Source organism: Pelodiscus sinensis, chromosome 2, assembly GCF_049634645.1.
Source record: "Pelodiscus sinensis isolate JC-2024 chromosome 2, ASM4963464v1, whole genome shotgun sequence".
Lineage (NCBI taxonomy): Eukaryota > Metazoa > Chordata > Testudines > Trionychidae > Pelodiscus > Pelodiscus sinensis.
The window spans coordinates 179,229,138-179,253,186 of NC_134712.1; the positions used below are offsets into that span (position 1 = coordinate 179,229,138).

The 24,049-nt window shown below is 41.5% G+C and overlaps 1 protein-coding gene across 5 annotated transcripts in view; it reads left to right on the plus strand.

Moving 5' to 3' along the window:
• The first annotated feature begins 2,169 nt into the window (after positions 1-2,169).
• Positions 2,170-24,049, plus strand: part of TOPBP1 (DNA topoisomerase II binding protein 1) — a 50,283-nt gene continuing 28,403 nt past the window's right edge. Inside the window, exons 1-14 of one of the 5 annotated variants that reach the window (XM_075921903.1) lie at positions 2,170-2,300; positions 3,841-3,922; positions 5,075-5,209; positions 6,376-6,519; positions 8,206-8,387; positions 8,506-8,699; positions 11,136-11,315; positions 12,960-13,129; positions 13,577-13,740; positions 14,828-15,075; positions 15,707-16,020; positions 16,789-16,961; positions 17,684-17,895; positions 23,310-23,620. In XM_075921903.1, coding sequence (XP_075778018.1) covers positions 3,842-3,922; positions 5,075-5,209; positions 6,376-6,519; positions 8,206-8,387; positions 8,506-8,699; positions 11,136-11,315; positions 12,960-13,129; positions 13,577-13,740; positions 14,828-15,075; positions 15,707-16,020; positions 16,789-16,961; positions 17,684-17,895; positions 23,310-23,620 — 2,508 coding nt within the window. In that variant the 5' untranslated portion in view covers positions 2,170-2,300; position 3,841. Of the gene's footprint in view, positions 2,301-2,363; positions 2,566-2,840; positions 2,864-3,840; positions 3,923-5,074; positions 5,210-6,375; positions 6,520-8,205; positions 8,388-8,505; positions 8,700-11,135; positions 11,316-12,959; positions 13,130-13,576; positions 13,741-14,827; positions 15,076-15,706; positions 16,021-16,788; positions 16,962-17,683; positions 17,896-23,309; positions 23,621-24,049 lie in introns of those variants that run through there. The other 4 variants (XM_075921901.1, XM_075921904.1, XM_075921902.1 and 1 more) reach the window with 4 other exon arrangements.

Sequence of the window (24,049 nt, forward strand, 5' to 3'; positions counted from 1 at the left end):
GATGGCCTGTCTGCACTGGCCTCTTGCGCAAGAACAGTTGTGCAAGAGGGCTTATTCCTGAGCAGGAGCATCATAGTTCTTGCGCAAGAAGCACTGATTTCACACATTAGAATGTCAGTGTACTTGTGCAAGAACTCACCACTAGGGTAGAAAGGCAGCATGTTTCTGCGCAAAAGCAGCCGCTTTGGCACAAGATAGCGCCAATGTAGACACAGCCTAGGAGTTTGGGGTGAAGGACCATTCTCCAAGGCTATGTCTACACAGGCAGCTTCTTGCGCAAGAAAACATCCACACTGCCATGTGCGTGGTGTGCTTTTGCACAAGAGCTCCCATGGTAGTGTGGACGCTCTCTTGCACAAGAAAGCTCTGAGGGCCATTTTAGCCATAGGGCTTTCTTGTGCAAGAAATCCCTGCCGAGCATCCACACTGTCCTCTTGCGCAAGAGCTCCTGCGCAAGAGGGTTTACACCTGTTAAAAAAAGAGCCTAACTCTTGCGCAAGGAACCCTCTCTTACCACGCCATACTGTAAATTTCCTTGCCCAAGATCGGGTGGGCAGTGTGGACACTCTGCAAATTCTTGCGCAAGAATGGCCGTACTTGCGCGAGAAGCCGCGAGCGTAGACCTAACCTAAGGTTACTGCAAGGAGAGAGGACACTCCCAGCTCTCTCGCCTTACAGAAGCACCTGGACTGGGGAAACAGCCTGTCTCCCCAAAGTAGTAGCTCTAGGCCCATGGTCACCAACAGGTCGATTGCAATTGACCAGTCAATCGTGAGGCATCCTGTCCGCCCCACCCCCATTTCCCTCCTACCCCCGAAAAGCCCCACTACCTATCTCAAGTGAAAATGGAGGTAGTGTCGGCTTCCCGACTTTGGCTTTTTGCGGAAAAGTGTCCATGGCCAATCTAGACACGGTTTCCCACAAAAAAACCCTGATCGCCATTTTCGCGATCGGGGCTTTTTTGCGGAAAACAGTACTGTGCTGTCTACACTGGCCCTTTTGCACAAAAGTCTTTCGGAAAACTTTTGCCCGAACGGGAGCAGCATAGTATTTCCGGAAAAGCACTGATGATCTTACATGAGATCATCAGTGCTTTTCCGGAAATTCAAGCGGCCAGTGTAGACAGCTGGCAACTTTTTCCGCAAAATCATGCGATTTTGCAGAAAAACTTGCCAGTCTAGACACAGCCAAAATGTATAATTATAAATGCTTCATTTTAGATTTAAATAGCATGAATAAAAAACAGACCATTTATTTCATAACTATAAATACATTATTTTAATTTTATATATCACATAATTTAAAAATAAACTGTTTATCAGAGCGTGTAAGTAAGGGCTGAGGATAGCAAGTGATGGACAGGAGGAGAATAGAGAGGGTGGGGCTTCAAGGAAGGGGCGGGGCAGTAGATCTTCACCTGTTCTGAGATTTAAAAAGTGATCTTGGGTGTAAAAAGGTTGGAGACCACTGCTCTAGACCATGGCAAGTTTGGGGTTGGGGACAGGCTGCTGCCCCAGGATCAGGTCCAGGGTTGGGCCACCCCGGGGGGCAGAGTCAGGCCGGGCCACCCCACCTGACAGGGCCAGGCTGGTGCCAGGTGACCCTGGCTGCAGCAAGTTGAGGGTGGGCTGGGGAGGAATTGAGTTGGCCCTCCTGTGGCTGCCACAGCTTCCCACCACGTGTGGTCTCCTGAAAGAGCGGCAGGGCTCTAAACACCTGGCCGCAGCGCTTACAGGGGAACCTGGCTCTCACCGCACTTACGTTTGGAAGCCCTGGTGTAGCTGCAGCGCCCTCTGCTGGGGAGGGAAACGAGGACCGGACGCTGCATCTCCGCGGGGACTGGAACCAGCGCAGACCCCGCCCCCACATTCACCCAGGGCGGGGCTCAGGAGAGTCGCCTTGTAGCGCCCAGGCTGCCCAGTTCACCCCCCCGCCGCACAAGAGCCCGCGCGCTGTGTCGGGCCAGGGCCACTAAGGAAAGACCCGCGCGCTAGCGGCAGAGTGAGGGCGGGGTGAGCCCCCCCCCCCCCGCCACCTCCAGTCCCAAGGGGCGTGCGGCAGCCGGGGGGAGGGGGGCACCGTCAGGCGTTGACACGCGCACGCGCCCCCCCCAAGCGGCCCCTACAGCCCCTGGCGCTGCCCAGGGCGGGGCGGGCGCAGAACGCGCAGGGACGCAGCGTCGCGCGGCTGAGTCAGGCGCAAGTTGGTGACGCCGGCGGCGGAAGAAGACCAAGCAGCCAACAGCAGAACTGCCGTTGCCGGATCCACTTAGAACGCGCCGCTCGCAGCGCCTTTAAGAGGTGGGCCGGGCCTCCCGTCTTGGTCACGTGACAGAGATGAGCCCGCGCCTGCGCAGTGTGGGTCTGGTGGTCTTCCCGCCAATCTTGGGTTCCCTGTGGGAGCGAGGCCGCAGCATCCGTAACCTCGCCCCGCGCTGACCCCTCCGGGCTCCCCTAGGCTGGGGGGGAGCAAACCCGGCCGACTCGGCTCCTTCCACGGGCAGGGCTGGTGAGGGGGTCCCTGAGCAGCGGGAGGACGCGGCGCAGCCCGGCGGGAGGGGCCGAGGTGACAGATCCGCGACGGCGCGAGTGGCTGTTGCCCGCGCGGGTGGGGGGGGGCTCGTGACGGTGACGCGCGGGGAGAGGCGCGCGACTCCCCAGGTCCCTGCGGCGCCCCCGCCCCCCGGCTGTGGTGAGGGGTGGAGCCGGCGGGGCAAGCGGCGTTGGCCGCTGGGGCGGGGGGAGGCGGCGGCGGCGGGCGGGGTGTTCCTGGTTGGGCGGGGGAGCCCCGTGTCAGACCGATAAGGGAGACCCCGGGAACGTGCAGCCCGGGCTTGCCGCTGAGCAGAGCTGCCTACGGAGCCGTGAGTCTCAGCCTGTTCCCCCGCGCTCTTGTGCAAGGCGCGGTGCTTAGCAGCGCCCCCGCTAATCTTTTCCACCCGAGTGCGGATTTTTTTCCCCCATCCATGTGTGGAATAAATGTTTTATGTGCACCGAGACACGTGCCAATGTGTCCACTAGTAGAAACAAAAACCTGGCTGTTGGCGCCCTGCTGCAGGCTGGTATTTGAAGCTCTCCTGAGCAGCCACCTAAGCACCAAATTTTCAAGAAACACTTGTGTCCTTCCTTATAGGTCCAGCAAATTCTCCAGGTAGTAAAGGGTTGGAGGAGTAAGTCAAGAGGTTACCTAATCTTCACCCCTGCTCTATTTCTGCATCAGAGAGAGTGATCTCTGAGATGTGTTGAGCATCTACATACTGCAGCAGCGGTTCTCAAACTGTGGGTTGGGACTTTGTTTTAATGGGGTTGCTAGGGCTGGCATTAGACTTGCTGGGGACAGAGGCCAACACCCAACCCCTGTCTCCCATGTGCAGTGTCATGACCCAGGGTTTCAGCCTTAGATAGTGGAGTTCAGATGACAGGCCTCCTACCTATGTTTCAGCATTGTCCCCCCTCGCCCCCACACTCTCCCCCGTGGCAGTGGGGCTCAGACTTTGCCTTTGCTCCTCTCCTTCCCAGCCTAGGGCAGCAGGGTTTGGAGCAGGCTCGGTCTTCTCGGGTCAGGTAGTAATGTTTGTAAAAAGGGGTCATGGTGCAATGAAGTGTGATAACCTATGTACAACAGTTATAAGGGGCAATATATGAGCAAATTAGTAGCACTGACATTTACAGGGAATAGATTTTTAATGCTTGGATACATTTGTTCAAGAAATTCAGAAAAAAAACAATTTATGTGGAAAAATAAGTTAGGAACATCTCGTTAATACAAGTCTTGAATACATAACAGTTATTATGAAAAATAATACTTCAAAGCTTATTTTGCTTCATCCATTTGTTAAAGGATGAAAAGTGACAAGGAGCCATTTTTTGTTAAATTTATAAAGTCTTCTGGCAACTCTGAATATTTTTTTAAAGCTCTTGAGGTAAGAACTTTTGGTACCACTGTTAGCTGTTTTCCTGAATTTACTTTTCTTTCTAATTACTTTCATATTTAGTTTTACTATATTTATCTGTAAATAACTGCATTGTTTCTCTCAGATGCAATATTAGATATTAATTTAGATAATACAGTTGCCTTGTTTAACTTTCTACAGCAAGGATCAATATTTTCTGTTATGTACTTCAGTTTTTTTTTTTTTTTACTAATTACAGTGGATTAGTTCCACTTAATACAGTGAAAAAGTCATATGGTGAAATCATTGTTTTGAAACCAGTTCTCTAAGGAGCTGTGTGCCTCTGGAAAGGTGCTGAAGCACTCAGTACTTTGGTCCTAGTACTGGAGACAGTCACTGCCTGGCATGGCCCTTACTACTGTGAGATGTATTTTGAAATAATTTGAAGATCGATTCAAATTAAAATCCGGTGTAATCTGTTAACTGGTTAAATGTTACATTTCCCTGATTAACAGGGATCTTGTGAGCTGGCATGCCCCTCTTCTTCGCCCACAGCCTGGCGGGCCTGGCCAGGCTAGAGTGCCCCCAGCTCATGGCATGGCACAGTGGAACCAGCAGGGCTGGAGCAGGCCTCTGCCTATATTGGGTGGGGGCTACTTCCACTTAGCCAGGCTGCTGCTGATGTTAACTGGTGACATCCGTAACTTAATTAAGAACCTTGACTTCCTCCAGGAACAAATTGTCCTGCAAGATTTGAATTAACTTATTGAATGCTGTGCTTTGATAGCTAGTATTTGAATGATTGGGATCAGTGATTGTAGAAGGCATTCAGCAGGTCCCAGAACAGAATGAGGTGCAATCTTGAGGGTTCAGGTCCCTCTTCCGTGCTAGTACTGAAGAGGGTGCTAAGTCATTTCTCCCCTGAGAAGTCAGTGGGAATTAGAAGGTTCTCATCATCTTGCAAGATAATGTCCAATACATGAAAATGTGTACCCTGTACATTGCAGTGGATTGAAATAATATTATATTTTTGTTTAGTTGCACTGCAAGTAGATTCTTCTGTAGTAATTTTGCTGTAAGTAATTTCAACTGTATATGTTTTGCAATTGCCATAGGTAGATTTATCTTAACTGTTTTATCTTTGAATTTAAGTTAAGTATATTGTTCCATGTTTTCTTGCAGTCCATAAAAGAATTTCAATCCGAAGAATATCTTCAGATTGTTGAAGAAGCACCAGCACTCAATATAAAAGAAAATGACAAATCCCTTTACATCTGTGACCCTTTTAGTGGCATTGTTTTTAGTCATCTCAAAAAGGTTTGCTACGTACTATATTACTTACAAGTGGCCTATTTCTTTCTAAGGAATGATTATATCTATGATATGACTCATTTTCTCTTTCTGAATTCCATATCCTAGTTTACAATGTACACAGTGAATATATGTAAATTCTGTATGCTGTTAAACAGAGTTTCAGTGGAAACATAACAAAGCGTGGGAATAGAATAAAAGGAAAAGCAAGATAAGGGATCCATTTATTCAGTCGCACTTCCCTCTCCTTCTGTAGGACCTGTGGGAGTCAGCAAAGGTGGCTTTATATCACCTTTTTTTGTTTCTCCCAGTTGTAGAGCAACCTGGAAAAATGGCAAAGTTTCAGCGATATGTTGTATAGATTGAAACTCTAATTGAGGACTCTTTGGTCCGGCAACATCCGTAATCTGGCAGGACCACAGATGTTCCAGGACCAGAGAGTTCTGGTAGAGGGCTGGTGTCTAGGAATCCTGTGGACTGGCAGGGTTGCAGGTTGCTGAGGGTGAACTGCTAGCAGGGCAAGGAGCCTAGATCCCTGCAGCCAGGCGTGCTGCAGCAGGGCTATTCAGCTAGTCTTCCCAGCATGCTCCAGCTGGGCTATCTGGAGGAGGTGGGTGCCCAGTATGCTGCAGTGGGCCTACTTGGCAGGGATGGGAGCCTGGCATGCTGCAGTGGGACTTCTCGGCAGGGCTTCTCAGCATGGCAGGCAAGGGGGAGGGCAGGAGTTGGCAGGACATGTCTGTGGTTGGTCCAGCTCTGGGGGAGAGAGGACTGTAGTAGGGGGACCAGGTATGATCTTTGCTGGTCTGGCAAAATCTCTCATCCAGGACTGGTCAGGTCTTGAGGGAGACAGACCAAGGAGGTCTGACCTGTAGTAGCAAAGAATAGGATAGCTACAGGTCAACGGTATGCAAAGACATTGCCTCTGTTATCTAGGCTCTCTGCCACATGAGGTCCCTATGTTTGAGGAATCCCCACCCAGCTAGGAGGTCACTTTTAACTTTTGTGTTGGAATGGAAAGTAGGATTTTCCCCAAAATGGGTTTTTGGGTTTTTGTGGGGTGTGTGTGTGGTGTGTGTGTATTTTTTTTTTGACAAGTTCATTTTTGTGAGAAAAATATCACCCTTCTGTGTTAATCCTCTTCATTCTTTTTGTTTTGTTTTTTGTTACAGCTTGGTTGTAGAATTGTTGGACCACAGGTAGTCATATTTTGTATGCAGCACCAGCGATGTGTCCCAAAAGCCGAATATCCTGTTCATAATATGGCGATGGCAGATATAACAATATCCTGTACTAGTCTTGAAAAGGAAACTAGGGTAATGCATTACAAAATATAATGGAAGAGTAATTGTTAAGCTACATTTTTGTGACGTTCTTTTAGATACAGTATTAATACCATTATTGATTGATTCTTTGTAAAGGCATTTTATAATTACAGAAAACCTTTAGGAGTCAGGATCGCAATTCAAATGTATATAATATGCGGGTGGAGAGAGAGATTTTTTTAAATTAGTGGGCAAAAAAAAAGAAAGTTGAAATAATGACTGAGCTTTATTTTTTTTCATTCTGAATGATTTTGTCCTTTTGAATGAGTTAAAGTTCCCATTTTAATCTTTTGGACTAGAATAAACATCTGAGCTGTGTCTAGACCGGACGGTTTTTCCGCAAAATCAGCTGCTTTTGTGGAAAAACTTGCCAGCTGTTTACAGTGGCCGCTTGAATTTCCGCAAGAACACTGACGATCTCATGTAAGATTGTCAGTGTTCTTGCGGAAATACTATGCTGCTCCCGTTCGGGCAAAAGCCCTCTTGCGCAAATCATTTGCGCAAGAGAGCCAGTGTAGACAGCACAGTAATGTTTTGTGCAAAAAAGCCCCGATGGCTAAAATGGCAATCGAGGCTTTTTTGCACAAAAGCGCGTCTAGATTTTGCGGAAAAGCGTCCGTGCCAAAGTGCTTTTGCGGAAAAGCGTCCGTGCCAATCTAGATGCTCTTTTCCACAAATGCTTTTAATGGAAAACTTTTCCATTAAAAGCATTTGGGGAAAATCATGCCAGTCTAGACATAGCCCTGTAGTTTTATGTTGAGTGGTTGGATGCATTTAGCTTTTTCCTTAATTAACTACTGTCTTTAAAGAATGACAGTATCAAAGAGATAAGGAGACACCTCAGATCTGTGTTATACAAGTAGAACTCAGAAAAAATACTTCATTGGTTGCTTAAAGGGAGCATAGAAAACTATTGAATAATTTATAATTTGCCACAGTCATGAACTGACGTGAGTTCTAGATGGATTGTCCAGCTAGTTTACAGTTAAGATGCGACAGATATATGATGTATTGCTGTTTATCTCAGACTATAATTAAAGACTTAATACTTAGGCTACTCTGAATTTGTGTTAAATATTGAATATTTGGTTCACAATTTATATTAAGGTACCACTTATAAATCTTAATAAATTATGAATAGATGTTTAAATAGCTAGTTAATTATTAGAGTCCACGTTAAGTGTATTAAACACCTATTACAACTTCCATTGAGGTGCTTATAGTCATGTATAACATGTGGCACTCATGTCTGTTATGATGCTTCTATCATCTATTACTCATTTTTAACCCTTTTATACACTCTGAATTTACTCTTAATAAAAGTTTGACAACCTTTTCTCTTATATGATTGATTTTATCTAATAATGTCTTATAATGTGTATTCCTGGGTAGTAAACAGAACACAGGTATTTTTTCTTATTTAATCTGGATTGCAAATGTATTCTTGAGGGTTCAATCCCCCAGTATTCACTATTTTACAATTTTTAAAAGGATTCCTTCAAAAATGTTCATTTCCATGCTAGCATAAGATATTTTTTCTGTTTTAAAACTGTCATAAAATTAAGTTACAAGAAAAATTAGAGGACACGGAGTAATTATTTTAAATAATCAATTTTCAAATATGTGTTTTGTTGGTTGACTACTTCAGCTTAATTTGCCTTTTTTTTCCCTCTTTAGGAAGAAGTTCATAGGTATGTACAGATGATGGGTGGCCGTGTGTACAGAGATCTCAATGCATCAGTAACTCATCTTATAGCTGGAGAAGTTGGCAGCAAGAAATATTTAGTGGCTGCTACTCTGAAGAAACCCATTTTGCTTCCCACTTGGGTAAAAACATTGTGGGAGAAGTCGCAACAAAGGTAAAAGAACCACGTTTTGTATTAGGAAATAATAAATCTTGTACTAATTCTAGACTATATTTATTCCATTGGAGTTGTTAGAAAATAAGATTTTTTCCTTCTTTCTTTCGCCCTGCAGTATGATTAGATACGCAGATATAAACATGGAAGATTTCATGTGTCCTTTGTTTCGTGGCTGTACAATCTGTGTGACTGGCTTAAGCAGTGTGGACAGGAAGGAGGTCCAGCGTCTCGCTGTTGAGCATGGTGGTCAATATACAGGGCAGCTCAAGATGAATGAGTGCACTCACCTCATTGTTCAAGAGCCAAAAGGTAGAACTGTAAAGTAGATATTCTTTAGTCAACTTTAATTTGATGGGACAACTTATGCATAAAGCTAAGCATGTGTATAAGAGTTGGAGAATTGGGGCATATGCAGGATACATAGCCTTCTTAAGGGAAGGCGGAAAAGTAGAAAAGAAGTACACAAAAGCAGAGACACAAACACTATTGAAGGAGGGATGGGGACAGACCTACAGAAAAGGACAAATTTAATCAAAACTAAATTTTGGTGAAATTAGGAGACTTAGGAAATTTAATGGTAATATTAATTCAATTACTAAACAAACTTTAAGATCAGAAATTTTAATGAGGAAAATTTTAATTTCCTCTTACTGAAATAAAATTAAAGCACTACTTTGTTCTTTTTAGTTTTGATGGTGACATATTGGATACAATTTTAAAATTTCTTCCTTATGTTTCCCATAAAATTATTTTGTGGTTCCTCTTTTCCTCTTTTGAAGCCACGGGATCTTATTACGGCAATTTTGTCTCTGGCCAAAGGACTTGTCATAACTCCTTCAGTGAAAGTGTGAGCTTTGCAGAACAATGTGAGGCATTTTTTTTTTCCACTGGGTCTGAATGTATTCCTCAAGTGCTCAGATACCAGAATGATAAAAGTTCTATAAATTCCTGTATAGACATTTCCAAAACATATTAGTCAGAAATTGGTGCGCCAAGTAAGACTTAAAATGTGATTGCAACATGACAGAATGTGCTAATGCTGAGTGCCCGATTTGATTTTTTTTTTAAATTTAGGACAGTTTAATTTTCTGTACTCAATGCAATCATATTAATTAAAAGGTTTCATAGGTTTCAGCCTTTCATATTTTGCAACTTTGGTGTCACAATTTAAATGTATCCTTGATAACATGATCAAAAGGTGACTTGTTAGCTGTCAGTTGCTTTATATTTTAGATATGTGAAAATCAGTGAGCATTCGCTTTTATATAAAACTAGCAAGACTTACCAGGTATTGTCCTGGTCCTTCAAGGCAGAGCCTTGGGGTGGGTGGGTGGGTGTGTGGGGAGGGGGGTTTGGGGGGGTAAGAAGGGGCTCAGGGTGGGAGGTCCTCCCCACATAGCAGGGTCGTGTTCTCTCCCAGACCCCCTCCGCCTGCCAGGGGCCTGTTGTCTCTCCTCCTGTCTTCTGCCCCCTCAGCCTCCTAGGTATCTGTTCTTTCCCAAGCATCCTCCAGCCCATTTGGTGCCTGTTCTCTCTACTCCAGGTCCCCCCTCCTCCAGCCATCTGGGCCTTTTCCCAGGACTTCAGGTTGTCCTGGACAACCAAACCCTGGCCTTTCTTTAGGCTAGTGAAGAAGAAACTGCATACTAAATTTGGTTGCACTAGCTTTTACAGTGCGGGAGGAGTTCTTGAACAAATGTACTCACAGACAGACACACTCTAAAATATAAATGTTGATCTAAAATACATAGTGCTTAAACTCTGAAGTCATGATTTAAATTACACTTCAGAACTTGGGGCTAATGTTGGCACTGCAGTGAATGAAGTAGTGATAAACTACAAAACTCATTTTTATAGCATCTTGCAAGTGGTAAGTATATTAATTGTAAGCCCATTACTCCTTGTAATTGTAATAAGCCCATTACTCCTTGTCCTGGTTTCTGAGGACAGGACAAGGAGTAATGGGCTTAAAGTGCAGCAGGGGAGGTTTAGATTGGACATTAGGAAAAAATTCCTAACTGTCAGGGTGGTCAAATATTGGAATAAATTGCCAAGGGAGGTGGTGGAATCTCCCTCTCTGGAGATATTTAAGAACAGGTTAGATAGACATCTGTCAGGGATGGTGTAGACGGAGCTTGATCCTGCCTTGAGGGCGGGGGGCTGGACTCGATGACCTCTCGAGGTCCCTTCCAGTCCTATTATTCTATGATTCTATGATTATTATTATTTGGTTGTCTTGCTGTTCACCTGTACCTAACATCTAGAAGTTCCTTTTTATCAATTTCTTCTTGTTGTTCAGATGAAAATTTAAAATTTCATGGCAGCTTTCAAAACAGAAAACCTAACGGATAAAAACAGAACCTAATGTGTGAGGATGTGTTAGAACTATTTGGCTAGTGTGCTTACACTAGCAAATCTAACACACTACTTTTTAAACAAATTTGATTATGAAAGTTTGATTTTGAAAACTGTAATATAAAATCAACAAATAACCTTTTATATCATGAGCCTTAGTGCTGTCAAAGGAACCAGAATTACTTTGATACAGCTTTACTGAATTTGTTGTAAACTACCACTTGGCAATAGAGAAAAAGTACCTCTATGGGCTATTTGAGTATATATTGTCAATTACCATTTCCAAATGCAATTTTTGTCTTTGTTTTGCAATATGTTGTTATCCTTTCAGAGTTGTTACTTTTTAAAGCATTACCCTTTATTGATTGTGATTTGTCTTTTTATATAAAGGCCAGAAATATGAATGTGCCAAAAAATGGAATGTGCAGTGTGTGTCCATCCAGTGGTTTTTTGACAGTATTGAGAATGGCTTCTGCCAGGATGAGGCGAGGTATAAAATAGAGTCTGTACAGAAGCTAAATACCACACCCAGTACATCAACTCCTACTAGCCGAGCCAGCAAACCTGACAGTAAGTAAGACATATCAGTATACTGAGTGAGTTGAAACAATTTCAGTTAAGCGAAAGGAAGCATTTCATGTGAGTGGGCCACTACCATCTCTGACTACTGCACCAAAATTTTGATAAGGCCCATATCCTGCACACTCATGCTTAACTTTAAATACATGGATTTACTTACATGTTTGAAGTTAAGTCCGTGTGTCTCAGAACCCACATTTAGATTTTTTTTGTCTTAGACTACTTTTGGTTGTTGCCCTCCAATGGTTCCTATGTTCATATCAAATGTACATGCATCTTATTTAATAGGTAGCCACAAATCTTATCGAGCAGAATAGGTTTTCAGAAACTGATCTTTCATCTTAAGGCTGACAGTTCTACAGAGGAAAATTAGTTCTGCATAAACTAGAGATGTAAAATCCCAGTTAATCAGTTAAATGTAAGGCTGACCTAATGTCTAATCAGTTAACTGATTAAGCGTGATTGGGGTAGGGCACTACTTTAGCTTGGCTGGAGCAACCCTCATCCATTGGAACTCCCATTCCCAGCTTCTGCATGGGATGGGGAGCTCCAGACTTGGGGTGTGAAATTGTAATCATGTAAATTAGGAGTGGGAAACTTAAGGCTCAAGGCCAAATGATGCCCCTGGCTTGTCTGGATCTGGTCCCCAAGGCTCAGGGCTCTCCCCTAGCATTTGGGGAGCCTGCGCTGATGCTCCAGCCCTCCACTGTCCCATCATGGCTCTGGAGCACACACAATCTACTAGGCTGGACCCGCTTAAGCTCTGATGTGTGAGGCAAATGTGGGGAGTGATTTTTCCTTCTCTGTCAGGGGTCACGTCAGTGAGGGTTTGTTTGTTTTTTCTCACTTTTGTGTAGAGCCCCCCCAAACTGATACTTTTGTGGGTCAATGGCTCTCTACCCAGAAAAGTTTCCCCACCACTGGTGTACATGGTAAACCAATGAGCCTGGGCTCCTGTGTTAACCTTCACTGTTATATGAGGGCTTCTAGTATGCATGGGGAACTAGCTTTAAAAGCTGGCTCCCAGCATGCACTGGCTGCTGGGGAGCCTCCCCCACCCACCATGCTTCTGCACAGTAGCATGGGCTGGCGGGAGGGGAGAGGGGAAGGGAAGGTGGGAGGCGAGAGCTGCCTCCCTCCTCCACTTGCAACTACTGAAATTTTCAGCAGTTACATGTTTAAGTGTATTTTAACATACCTACTTAGGATGCTGGCACAGCCCCTATTTACGAGATGCCTGGGCCTGCTGCAGACAGGGGCTGCTCTAGATGTTGGCATAGCCCTTGTTTGTGGGGTACCCAAGCCCGTCATGGACCGGTTCTGCTCCAGTTCTCACTGGTTAACGGGGACTGGTAAGCCTCACTGATTAGGGAAAGACTTAATGGTTAACCGATTAACCTTTCACATCTCTTAGTGTAAGCACTGTTGCTAATATTCAGTATGATCTCTGTTTTGGTGTAATTAAAACTCTTATCTTTTAACAGAGGTTAGACTATGCAGTATATTGATTCTCAGGTTTTGTCTGTCTTGTAAGCATTGTAAAATCATATTTGACAATCATAAATTTTGTATTTGTTTAAGCAGCAGGAAAGACTAATTTATTTCCTCCTTTTTTATTTTTAACTTTATTTAAAGGTCGTACCCTTTCAGATTTCAGCCACATTTCCAATATCAGTTTGAATGGCATTAGTGAAACTGCATGCAGCTCTGCTATGAACAGCAGGCTGGATCCTCCTGATGATGATTTGGAAAATTTGGATATCAGTTCTTTTCAAGCTCCTGATGACTTATTAGATGGGTGTAGAGTAAGTTTAACAGTATACGGTTCTGAAATGAACAATTATCCTTTGGATGCAGTTAGCCTGGGTCTCCTGCAGTTATTGCTACAATGAAATATAAATTTCCACTCCCAGCACAAAAATATAGTTTATTTCAAGATAAACCAAACTAGACTGTTCATAATGTATTTGAGGTATTGGAAAAAGTGTCTCCGCATCTTATCCAACTCCAATGGGAAGCGGAATTGGCAACTTTATTTAATGGAAAATATTTTATTGGTATTTTCTGCTGTTAGTGGGAAGTTGAGTTGTTCAACACAAAGTCATAAGGATGGGCATTAAGGATGGGAATGACTTTCTTATTATGAAAAACTGCAGTGCCTAAAGCCTGTGTGTTTGTATGTTCTTTTGTGGGATAATGAATGGTATCAAAATTAAATTACTTCAACCAAAAATGTCTTGTTCTTCTTACAGATTTATCTCTGTGGCTTCAGTGGCAGGAAGTTAGATAAAATGAGAAGGCTTATTAACTGTGGTGGTGGCATTCGATTTAATCAGCTTAATGAAGATGTCACCCATGTTATTGTGGGGGAATATGATGATGAACTGAAGCAGTTTTTGAACAACACTACTCACAGGTTCTGATAGCTATGTTGCTTAAAATACACATCTGTAATCATGTTGTCTCTTGTAAATATGTATTAATTAAACAGCAGGTTTATACCATAGAAATAAAAATTGTAAAGCTCTTGAAGTTGTAGTCATTTGTCAACATTATACTCCTGGGAACAGTACTTTTAAGGAAAAATGTCGTCTCCTGTTCAACAACAAAAAAATGTTAATTAGGGAAGCTTACATGATGGTTCTAGAAATCCTCCATATCTGTGATAAATTACATTTTTCTTGGTTGTATTGCTTATAGAAAATAGGTGTAAAAAGCCATTCTCTCTAGCATTTTTTTAATATTTCAAAGATTAAGGTTTCAGTATGGAGGCAACTCAAACTTTTTTTGTTGTAACTGGAGACAGATAAGTGTCACAAACTTCTTACAGAAACACAAGTGTACTTAATGTAGAGTGAACAGTGTTTGAGGTTACGGGTGTGTCTAGACTACAGGGTTTTTCCGAAAAAAGTGGCCTTTAAAAAAAAAAAAAAAAAAAAAAAACCTTCCCCTGCGTCTAGACTGCAGCTGTGTTCTTTCAAAAGTAAATTGAAAGAACGCGGCAGTTTTTTCGATCGCGGCAAACCTTATTTTATGAGGAATAACACCTTTTTTCGAAAGTACTCTTTCAAAAAAAGGCGCTATTGAATGCAAACTGTACTTTTTTGAAAGAGCATTTAGATGCTCTCTTTCGAAAGAGGCTTGTAGTCTAGACATCGCTTACGTCTAGACTACCCACAGCTTCTGAAAGAAGATATGCAAATTAGGCATGAATTTGCATATCTTTGATCCCTTTTTCGGAAGAGGTTTTTTCTGGGGGGAAAAAACAGTCTAGACAGGGGTTTTGTGCGAAAAACCCTGTTTAGACTGCTTCTTCCAAACAAGGGATCGGAAGAAGATATGCAAATTTGTGCCTAATTTGCATATCTTCTTTCGGAAGCCGCGGGTAGTCTAGATGTGCCTTGAGAGAAAAACACATGGTCCTTAACTCATTTAACATATCTTGCCACTGTGTGTATGTGTGCGTGTGTACGTATAATATAAAAAATAATTTTATTTTATAGGCCTCATGCAGTGACAGCAAAATGGTTGCTGGAGTGCTTTGGTAAGGGTTACCTACTTCCTGTGGAGCAGTATTTGCCTCTGAACTACCAGCCAATAGAAAATCCAGTTTTGGAACAACCTGGAGTTAAGCAAACTGTTCCTAAAAGTAATAGTTTCTCAAAGAAAGAAGATGTGAACCTTGTACAGCACCAAAAAGCCATTGAAGATGACCTGCTATCTCAATATGTAAATAATGATTCCACGCTAAGTAAGTTCTGGAACAAGCACTTAATAAAATATAAAATTTATGTACAGTTCTTATGGAAAAAACTTGTGTTGTCTCGATGAAGATGGACATTGAAAATGTAAGGGATTTTCAGAGGGTAGCCAAGTTAGTCTGTCACAGAAAAAAACCAACAAATGGTCTGGTAGCACTATATAAACTAACGAAACATATAGATGGTATCAGGAGCTTTCGTGGGCACAGCCCACTTCTTTAGATGACCGGTCATCTGAAGAAGTGGGCTGTGCCCACAAAAGCTCCTGATACCATCTATATGTTTTGTTAGTGTATATAGTACTACCAGATCATTTGTTGTTTTTTATTGAAAATGTAGTTACCTGATGTTAATCATATGAAAAGGAGTTGCAATTCATATTCCATAGCACGTACATTTTTAAAACCTTGATATGCTTTGTATATTAATTTACCTACTGTACTTAAGAAACAGTACAAATTAGATGTAAACACAAACTGCTTAATACGGAGGTATAAGTGGAATCTAAAATCTGCATTGTTTTCAATTAATAACTTACAAGACGTTTGAAACTCATTTTCTCCCTTACATCATCTGCGTGCGAAATTTTCATCAGCTGATATATTTTTTTTTTTTTTTAAGTTGAAAAGCTAGAAGCTGGTAACTTCAGTGATGTTACCCATGTTACCATTCAAGAAGTGAAGCAGCCCCCTATCTGTCATAATTCACTGGGAGAGACTTCTACAGTGGTTGAAGAAGGCTTATTCAGCAGAAAGAGGTTCCTTCTTCTGGGTTTTGGTGAAGAGGATAAATCCTGCATTATTGAAATTATAAAGGAGAATGCTGGAAAAGTTATATCTCCTCAAAATAGAGCAATTGCAGACTATGCTGTAGTTCCTTTACTGGGATGTAAGGTGGAATCAACTGTAGGAGATGTTGTTACAAACACATGGCTGGTAAGGTGATATTGTAAAGCTTTGAACAAACAAACGTTAATGTTTAGAAATATAAACACTAAAAATGTAGTGATGACTATATTTTCATTAGAAAAGAGCATTTGCATTAGAACATTGTTTAATTAGTGTACAACAAATTAGAGAGTGCTGTAATGCACCTCTTCTTTATAGGTATCTTTTACCTATATCGTTTATTTCTTCTTGCTTTATTAAATTAGATTCTGAGTGGCAAAAAGACTTTGTACATAGGATTCTGTATTAGATGTCTGTATAACTGGATTATGAAGAAAAAGCTGGGAGCAGTTGTGTCTCTAATAATGTTTGTAGCTGTATCTGGGTGATGCAATTGCAGGCTTACTTTGTATGTCTGGTCAAACATTTAAATATGTTGGCCTAGATAGGCCTTATTACCTGAATTAATTGTCAGTTGATATTTATCTTTATTAGATAATTAACTATGAATTAAAACTTACGTTCACCCTTATCTTGAGCTTAAAATATTATAAAGCAGTATTTGTTGTTGGAGAAATAACAATTCAGGAGCCTTGACTCTTAATATTAGTCTGACTGAAACTGTCCGGATCTTTTAAAGTAATTTATCTGATTGCATGTAGAGTAATGCATGTTCTACTTTGTACTTGAGGCACAAAGACAAAGAATGTCTTTCTGTTGATTCCATAAATGCTGTAGTACAATGGCTGAAATAATGTTTCTCTTACTCATTTCTCTTGGCTTGGTTCTCATTTCATTTATTTCATTGTTTTTAAGATTATGTGTGTAGAACAGCAGCTCCTTTTAAACCCTCAGTCGAACCCGCTTTTCACCCCAGTGTCAGTAATGGAAGGAAGCACTCCCCTGGAAGACTGTGTACTGTCTTTCAGTCAGTTTACTGGTGCAGAGAGAGACTCCCTTGTATTCTTGGCAGGTCTTCTAGGAGCAAGGTATGGAGCCTATTATATGAATGTTCATTTTCAGCCATCTAAAAGCTTTTCAAGTATTTAGTCACATTTAGAGAAAAAAAGAGAGCAAAAACTCAGTTTAGAGTTAAATTTTCAAAATTCTCTTTTCAATTTTATTAATTTGTGAAAACAAATGTTGAAACATGGTGATGTATTATTTAGTTCTTTATTTCTCTTTCTTTGTCATTATACTTTCTAGAGACAATGTAATTTAAGTGTTCAAATATTTGCATATGACGTTAGTGAATATCAGCTCTGAAAAATGACTCTTAAAAGGTGTGTACGGGGATGAGCGGGGTAAGGAAAGAACATTTGTGGTTGTCCATACTTGGTCAATTATTTTCATAGCATTTGCTTATTTATACAAGTAAAATCTTTTTTTCCTATAGTTGCCAGCCATATACACTCAACCTGAGATCTAGAAATTCAGCTTTAGGATTTGGCATTGTCACCAATTTAAAAAAATTTATAGCCAACACTATCCCATTCTAGTTACAGATGTGCACCACATTGTCTTTAATGGAGTTGTACAGATATAAGTGAGGGAAGAATTTAGCCTTGCTTTTTGAAGTTAGTTATCTGTTCTGTTTATGATAGTTGAGCAGGATTAAAATCCTGCTCACTCTTCCATACCTTTATTGGCTCTGCAGTGCTAAAAACAGTTATGACGTTTTTGAATGGTTATTTATATACACTCATTTCAGAGTCCAGGAATTCTTTGTGAGAAGAGCCAACCCAAGGAAAGGAATGTTTGCCAGCACTCACCTAGTGGTGAAAGAGCCGGATGGTTCTAAGTATGAAGCAGCAAAGAAGTGGAATTTACCTGCAGTCACCATGGCTTGGCTCTTGCAGTCTACAAGGACAGGAAAGAGAGCAGATGAAAGCAAGTTCCTAGTTGAAAATGTTAACATTGGAGGTTAGTTGTCTTACATTTTCTTGTTTGTTTAGATATACGTAATCATGTCATGTCAAATTGCATTTCACTGTCATTTAAAAAAAAGGGGGAACTATAATTTGATTTCAAGAATCATAGAAGATTAGGATTGGAAGAGACCTTAGAAGGCCATATAGTCCAATACCCTGCACAAAGCAGGACCAACCCTCAACGAAATCAAACCTGACTTGAGAGGTTTTTAAGGATGGAGATTACTCCACCTCCCTAGGAAACCTATTCTAGTGCTTCACCATCCTCCTAGTGAAATATTTATCCTAATAGGCAACCGAGACCTTCCCCGTTGCAACTTGAGACCATTACTTTTTGTTCTGTCATCTCTCCCCTCACTCTTCTCTTCTGTAGACTAAATAAGCCCAAATCCTTCAGCCTCTCCTAAGAACATAAGAATGGCCATACTGGGTCAGACCAAAGATCCATCTATCCCAGTATCCTGTCTGCCGACAGTGGTCAGTTCCAGGTGCCCCAGAGGGGGTGTATCGAAGACAGTGATCAAGCAGTTTTTCTCCTGCCATCCTTCTCCAGCCTTTGTCAAACAGAGGCCAGGGACACCATTCCTTATTCCCTGGCTAATAGCCCTAGCCCTAATAGACCTAACCTCCATGAATTTATCTAGCTCTTTTTTAAACTCTGTTATAGTCTTAGCCTTCACAGCCTCCTCTGGCAAGGAGTTCCACAGTTGACTGTGCGCTGTGTGAAGAACTTTCTTTCTTTTATTAGTTTTAAACCTGCTCCCCATTAATTTCATTTGTTGTCCTCTAGTTCTTATATTATGGGAACAAGTAAATAACTTTTCTTTATTCACCCTCTCCACACCACTCATGATTTTATATACCTCTCATATCCCCCCTCAGTCTCCTCTTTTCTAAACTGAAAAGTCCCAGTCTCTTTAGCCTCGCCTCCTATAGGACCCAATCCAAACCTCTAGTCATTTTAGTTGCTCTTTTCTGAACCTTTTCTAATGCCAAAATATCTTTTTTTGAGGTGAGAAGACCACATCTGTATGCAGTATTCAAGATGTGGGCATACTATAGTTTTATATAGGGGCAGTAAGATATTCTTTGTCATATTTTCTATCCCTTTTTAAATAATTCCTAGCATCCTATTTGCTTTTTTGACTGCCACTGCACACTGCATGGACATTATCAGAGAACTTTCCACGAAAACTCCAAGATTTCTTTCCTGAATAGTCGTAGCTAAATTGGCCCCCATCATATTGTATGTATAGTTGGGGTTATTTTTTCCAATGTGCATTACTTTACACTTATCCACATTAAATTTCATTTGCCATTTGGTTGCCCAGTCACTCAGTTTGGTAAGATCTTTTTGAAGTTCTTCACAGTCCTGCTTTGGTCTTGACTATCTTGAACTTTGCCACCTCACTGCTCACCCCTTTCTCTAGATTGTTTATGAATAAGTTGAATAGGATTGGTCCTAGGACTGACCCTTGGGGAACACCACTAGTTACACCTCTCCATTCTGAAAATTTACCATTTATTCCTGCCCTTTATTTCCTGTTTTTTAACCAGTTCTCAATCCATGAAAGAATCTTCCCTCTTATCCCATGACAACATAGGAGCCTTTGGTGAGGGACCTTGTCAAAAGCTTTCTGGAAATCTAAGTATACTCTATCTACTGGATCCCCCTTGTCCACATGTTTATTAACCCCTTCAAAGAACGCTAATAGATTAGTAAGACATGATTTCCCTTTACAGAAATCATGTTGACTTTTGCTGAACAAATTATGTTCTTCTTCATGTCTGACAATTTTATTCTTTACTATTGTTTCAACTAATTTTCCCAGTACTGATGTTAGACTTACTGCTCAGTAATTGCCAGGGTTGCTTCTAGAGCCCTTTTTAAATATTGGCATTGTGTACAGAACCTGATTTAAAGGATAGGTTACAAACCACAGTTAATAGTTCCGCAATTTCACATTTGAGTTCTTTCAGAACGCTTGGGTGAATGCCATCTAGTCCTGCAAAATGCAGGACAATGTAGCACTTTAAAGACTAACAAGATGGTTTATTAGATGATGAGCTTTCGTGGGCCAGACCCACGAAAGCTCATCATCTAATAAACCATCTTGTTAGTCTTTAAAGTGCTACATTGTCCTGCATTTTGCTTCAACTACCCCAGACTAACACGGCTACATTTCTATCACTAATCTAGTCCTGGTGATTTGTTACTGTTAAGTTTTTTTCTATTTGTTCCAAAACCTCCTCTAACAACACTTCAATCCAGGCCAATTCCTCAGATTCATCACCCACAAAAAGACAGTGAACGTTTGGATATTGTATTGGGTCAAAAGTTTGCAGGGTCATAAGTATTGCACTCCAAACCCCTAATAACTTTTGTTGTCCTCCACTGAACTTTCTCCAATTTGGTCACATCCTTTCTATAGTTGGGAACTTAAAACTGGATGCAGTATTCCAGATGTGGGCTCACCATGCTGAATAAAGGGGAATAATCACTTCCCCATTAAAGAAAGGTTGTGGATGCACTGGAGACAGTCCAGCAGAGGGCAACAAAAATGATTAGGGGGCTGGAGCACATGACTTATGAGGAGAGGCTGGGGGGCTTGGGCTTATTTAGTCTACAGAAGTGAAGACGGATTTGATAGCAACCTTTTGACTGCCTGAAGGGGGATTCCAAAAAGGATCCAAAAAGACCTATTCTCAGTGGCAACAGATGACAGAACAAGGAGCAATGATCTCAAGTTGCAGTGGGGGAGGTCTAAGTTGGATATTAGGAAAAACTATTTCACTAAGAGGGTGGTGAAGCACTGGAATGGGTTACCTAGGGAAGAATCTCCATCCCTAGAGTTTTTAAGTTCTGACTTGACAAAACCCGGCTCAGATGATTTTGGTGGAATTGATCCTGCTTTGAGCAGAGGGTTGGACTTGATGAACTCCTGAGGTCTCTTCCAACCCTATGATTCTCTCAATCTGCTGGAGTGTTCCTACTAATGCAGCCCAGTATACCATTAGCCTTCCTGATAACAAGGGCACACTATTGACTTATATCCAGCTTCTCTTCCACTCTAATCTCCAGGTCCTCTTCTACAGAATCGCTCCTTAGCAGGGTCAGTCCTCAGTCTTGTAGCAATGCATGGAATACTTCCGTCCTTAGTACTGGACTCTTAGGGTAAGTCTACACTGCAGTGCTATTTCAGCATACCACAGTATCCCAAAATAGCTATCCCATGTCTTCACAGCAAGACCATTATTTTGGGTTTGCTATTCCACCATCCCTGTAAACCTTATTCTATGAGGAATAAGGGACATTTTGGAATAGTGCTTCATTTCTAAATTTGGCACTATGCAGACAGTGCCAAATGACGAATTAAGCTATTTTGAAATATCATTGAAATAAGATGCGCAGTTTGAGCTACGCAAATTGTGTATCTTATTTCAAGTTACAGTGCAGTGTAGACACACCCTTAGAAATCATCAGAATATTGGGCCCAGTCCTCCAATTTTGTCTGGCACACTGGAAGGTAGGGATGCGTTTCAGAGTCTCTGCCTCTCCTCCCAGCTTTTAGTGTCCTCTCCAAACTTGCTGAGGCTGCAATCCATTCCATCATCCAGATCATTAATGAAGCTGTTGAATAAAACCAGCTCCAGGACTGATCTCTGGGGCATTCCTCTTGATACTGGCTGCCTCCTAGACATTGAGCCATTGATCACTACCCATTGAGCCTGATGATCTAGCCAGGTTTCTGTCCACTTTATAGTCCATTTGTCTAACCCATACTTCTTTAACTTACTGACAAGAATACTCTAGGAGACTATATCAAAAGCTTTGTTAAAGTCAAGGTATATCGCATCCACTGCTTTGTCCATATCCACAGAGCTAGTTATCATGGAAGTCAATTAGGTTAGTCAAGCATTGCTTGCCCTTGATGAAACCATATTGACTGATCCTGATCACCTGCCTCTCCTCCAAATGTTTCAAAATGGATTCCTTGTGGACCTGCTCCATGATTTTTCCAGAGACTGAGGTGAGGCTAACCAGTCTGTAGTTCCCTGGATTTCACCTTTTTACCTTGAGTACTTTTGTCTGGATCCTGACAAGCATATTTATGTATGGGCATTCAAAGTGTGGAAGCTCCAAGGACAACATCTTGTGACTTCAGCAGGATGAAATGTTGACTGAAAGAGGGAGCAGAATTTTACAGGGTGCCCTAAAAAAGTGTAGTTAATAATAGTGAAATGAAACACAACAAAGGAAATCCATGCAGGCTGAAAATGAGGGGGAAAATTCTAACTTTGAGGGAGGTTTATTTAATATGTATATTAGATAGCAACCAGAGGGGCTCAACTGTTTTGAGGCTCTCTATTAATAGAATCTTTGCAGTTGTAGAGTTTAAAGCCAGAAGGACGACTAGGTAATCTGACACTTTATAAAAGATGGCAACAGGTCATTTCAGGCCACCAACAGCAGTATGACATTCTTTAAAAAAAAAAAAAAAAAAAAAAGTATACAACTAAATATAAAATTTGAGTCTTCCAAAGGATGTGTTGTAAACCTCTTACTGGAATAATTTTAAAGCAAGGTTGGCAACATGATGGACTAGATTGCCTAACAGGTCTCTTTCATCTCTAATTTGTCAGATTTCTCAGCTTTACCCAATGTTGATTAGCCATATTTATGGTATTAGAATTTCAGTCTATAATGAGACTGTTGATCATTAAAGAGAAAACAGGTAACTAGCTTTTCAGCATTGTTGTAATTCAATGTTACTGTTCCTGGTTTAATAACTTAAAATTCACAGAAGCAAAAGACAATATGAGAGAAAAGGATTACTTTTCTTTTAGATGTATAAGAACTAGCACAGTAGTTATGTGGATCAGCATAAGCATTAGTGTAGATACAGGGTGGGGAACCTTTTTTGGGTTGGGAGCCACTGACTCACAGAAAAATCAGTTGGGGACCACACACAAGTGAGAAGCCAACCAAAAAAAACAGCCCTCACTGACATGGCCCCTGACTGAGGAGGAGAAAGACACTCCCCACATTCCCCTTGAACACCAGAGCCTAGTGTGGCCCAGGCTAGTGGATTTTGTGTGCTCCAGCCCCATGGAGGGATGGCAGGGGGCCTTGGGCACCAGTGAGGGCTCCTCAGTACTGGGGGGAGCTCTGAGCCTCAAGGGCTGGATCCAGGCAAGCCAGGAGCCACATCCGGCCCCCAGGCTCTTCCTCTTCCCTCTGTGTAGAACATTCAAACTTAAAAAGAAAAATTCTCTCTGCATTTTAGAACATATTTAAAAGAGCAAAACATTGGATAAAGTCCTTAGCATAATGCAAATATATGCACATTTATATTAAGGAAACAATGGTGATGGTTAATTATAGATTTCTTTATTTCATTTAAGATAAAGAAGAGAGTTTCATAAGTCAGCCTAACAATACAGACACAACTACAATGCCTTCAGATATACCAGACTATCCTAACAATCTTCTTGAAACTGGGAAGAAAGCAGCTGTGACGCCTCTTGATGTGAACCAGTTCCAGAGTAAAGCTTTCCATACTGTGATCTCCCATCATATTGGGCAAAAGCCAACCCTTCCTGCAGAAGGAAGATCACTCCATAAAGAGCCATCTTTACATCTTGATACACCATCTAAATTTCTTTCCAAAGATAAGCTCTTCAAGCCCTCATTTGATGTAAAGGTAAACTTATTTGTAAGTTTCTAAGCCACTAGTGCTACCAGGGTCATATGTATATAAATGAAAAAGGTGCCAAAAACTATGCTAACCTTTTGTAAAGATTGGAGGAAGGAAGAGATACTGAGGACTGAAAATGATCATGTATAGTACTTATAAATAAGGATAACCTAGGTAGTTATAGACCAGTCAGTTTACCCAGAAAGATAATGGAGCAAATAATGAGTGTGTTAGCACCTAAAAGAAAATAGGGTGATGAGTAACAGTCAACATGGATTTGTCAAGAACACATCATGTCAGATCAACTTAATAGCCGTCTGACAGGATAACAAGCCTTGTGGATGGGGAAGCAGTAGATGTGATACATCTCAGTAAACTTAATGTGATTTAACAGAAAAAATTAATTGTGATTAATTGCACTGTTATACCCTAGAACACCAATTGAAA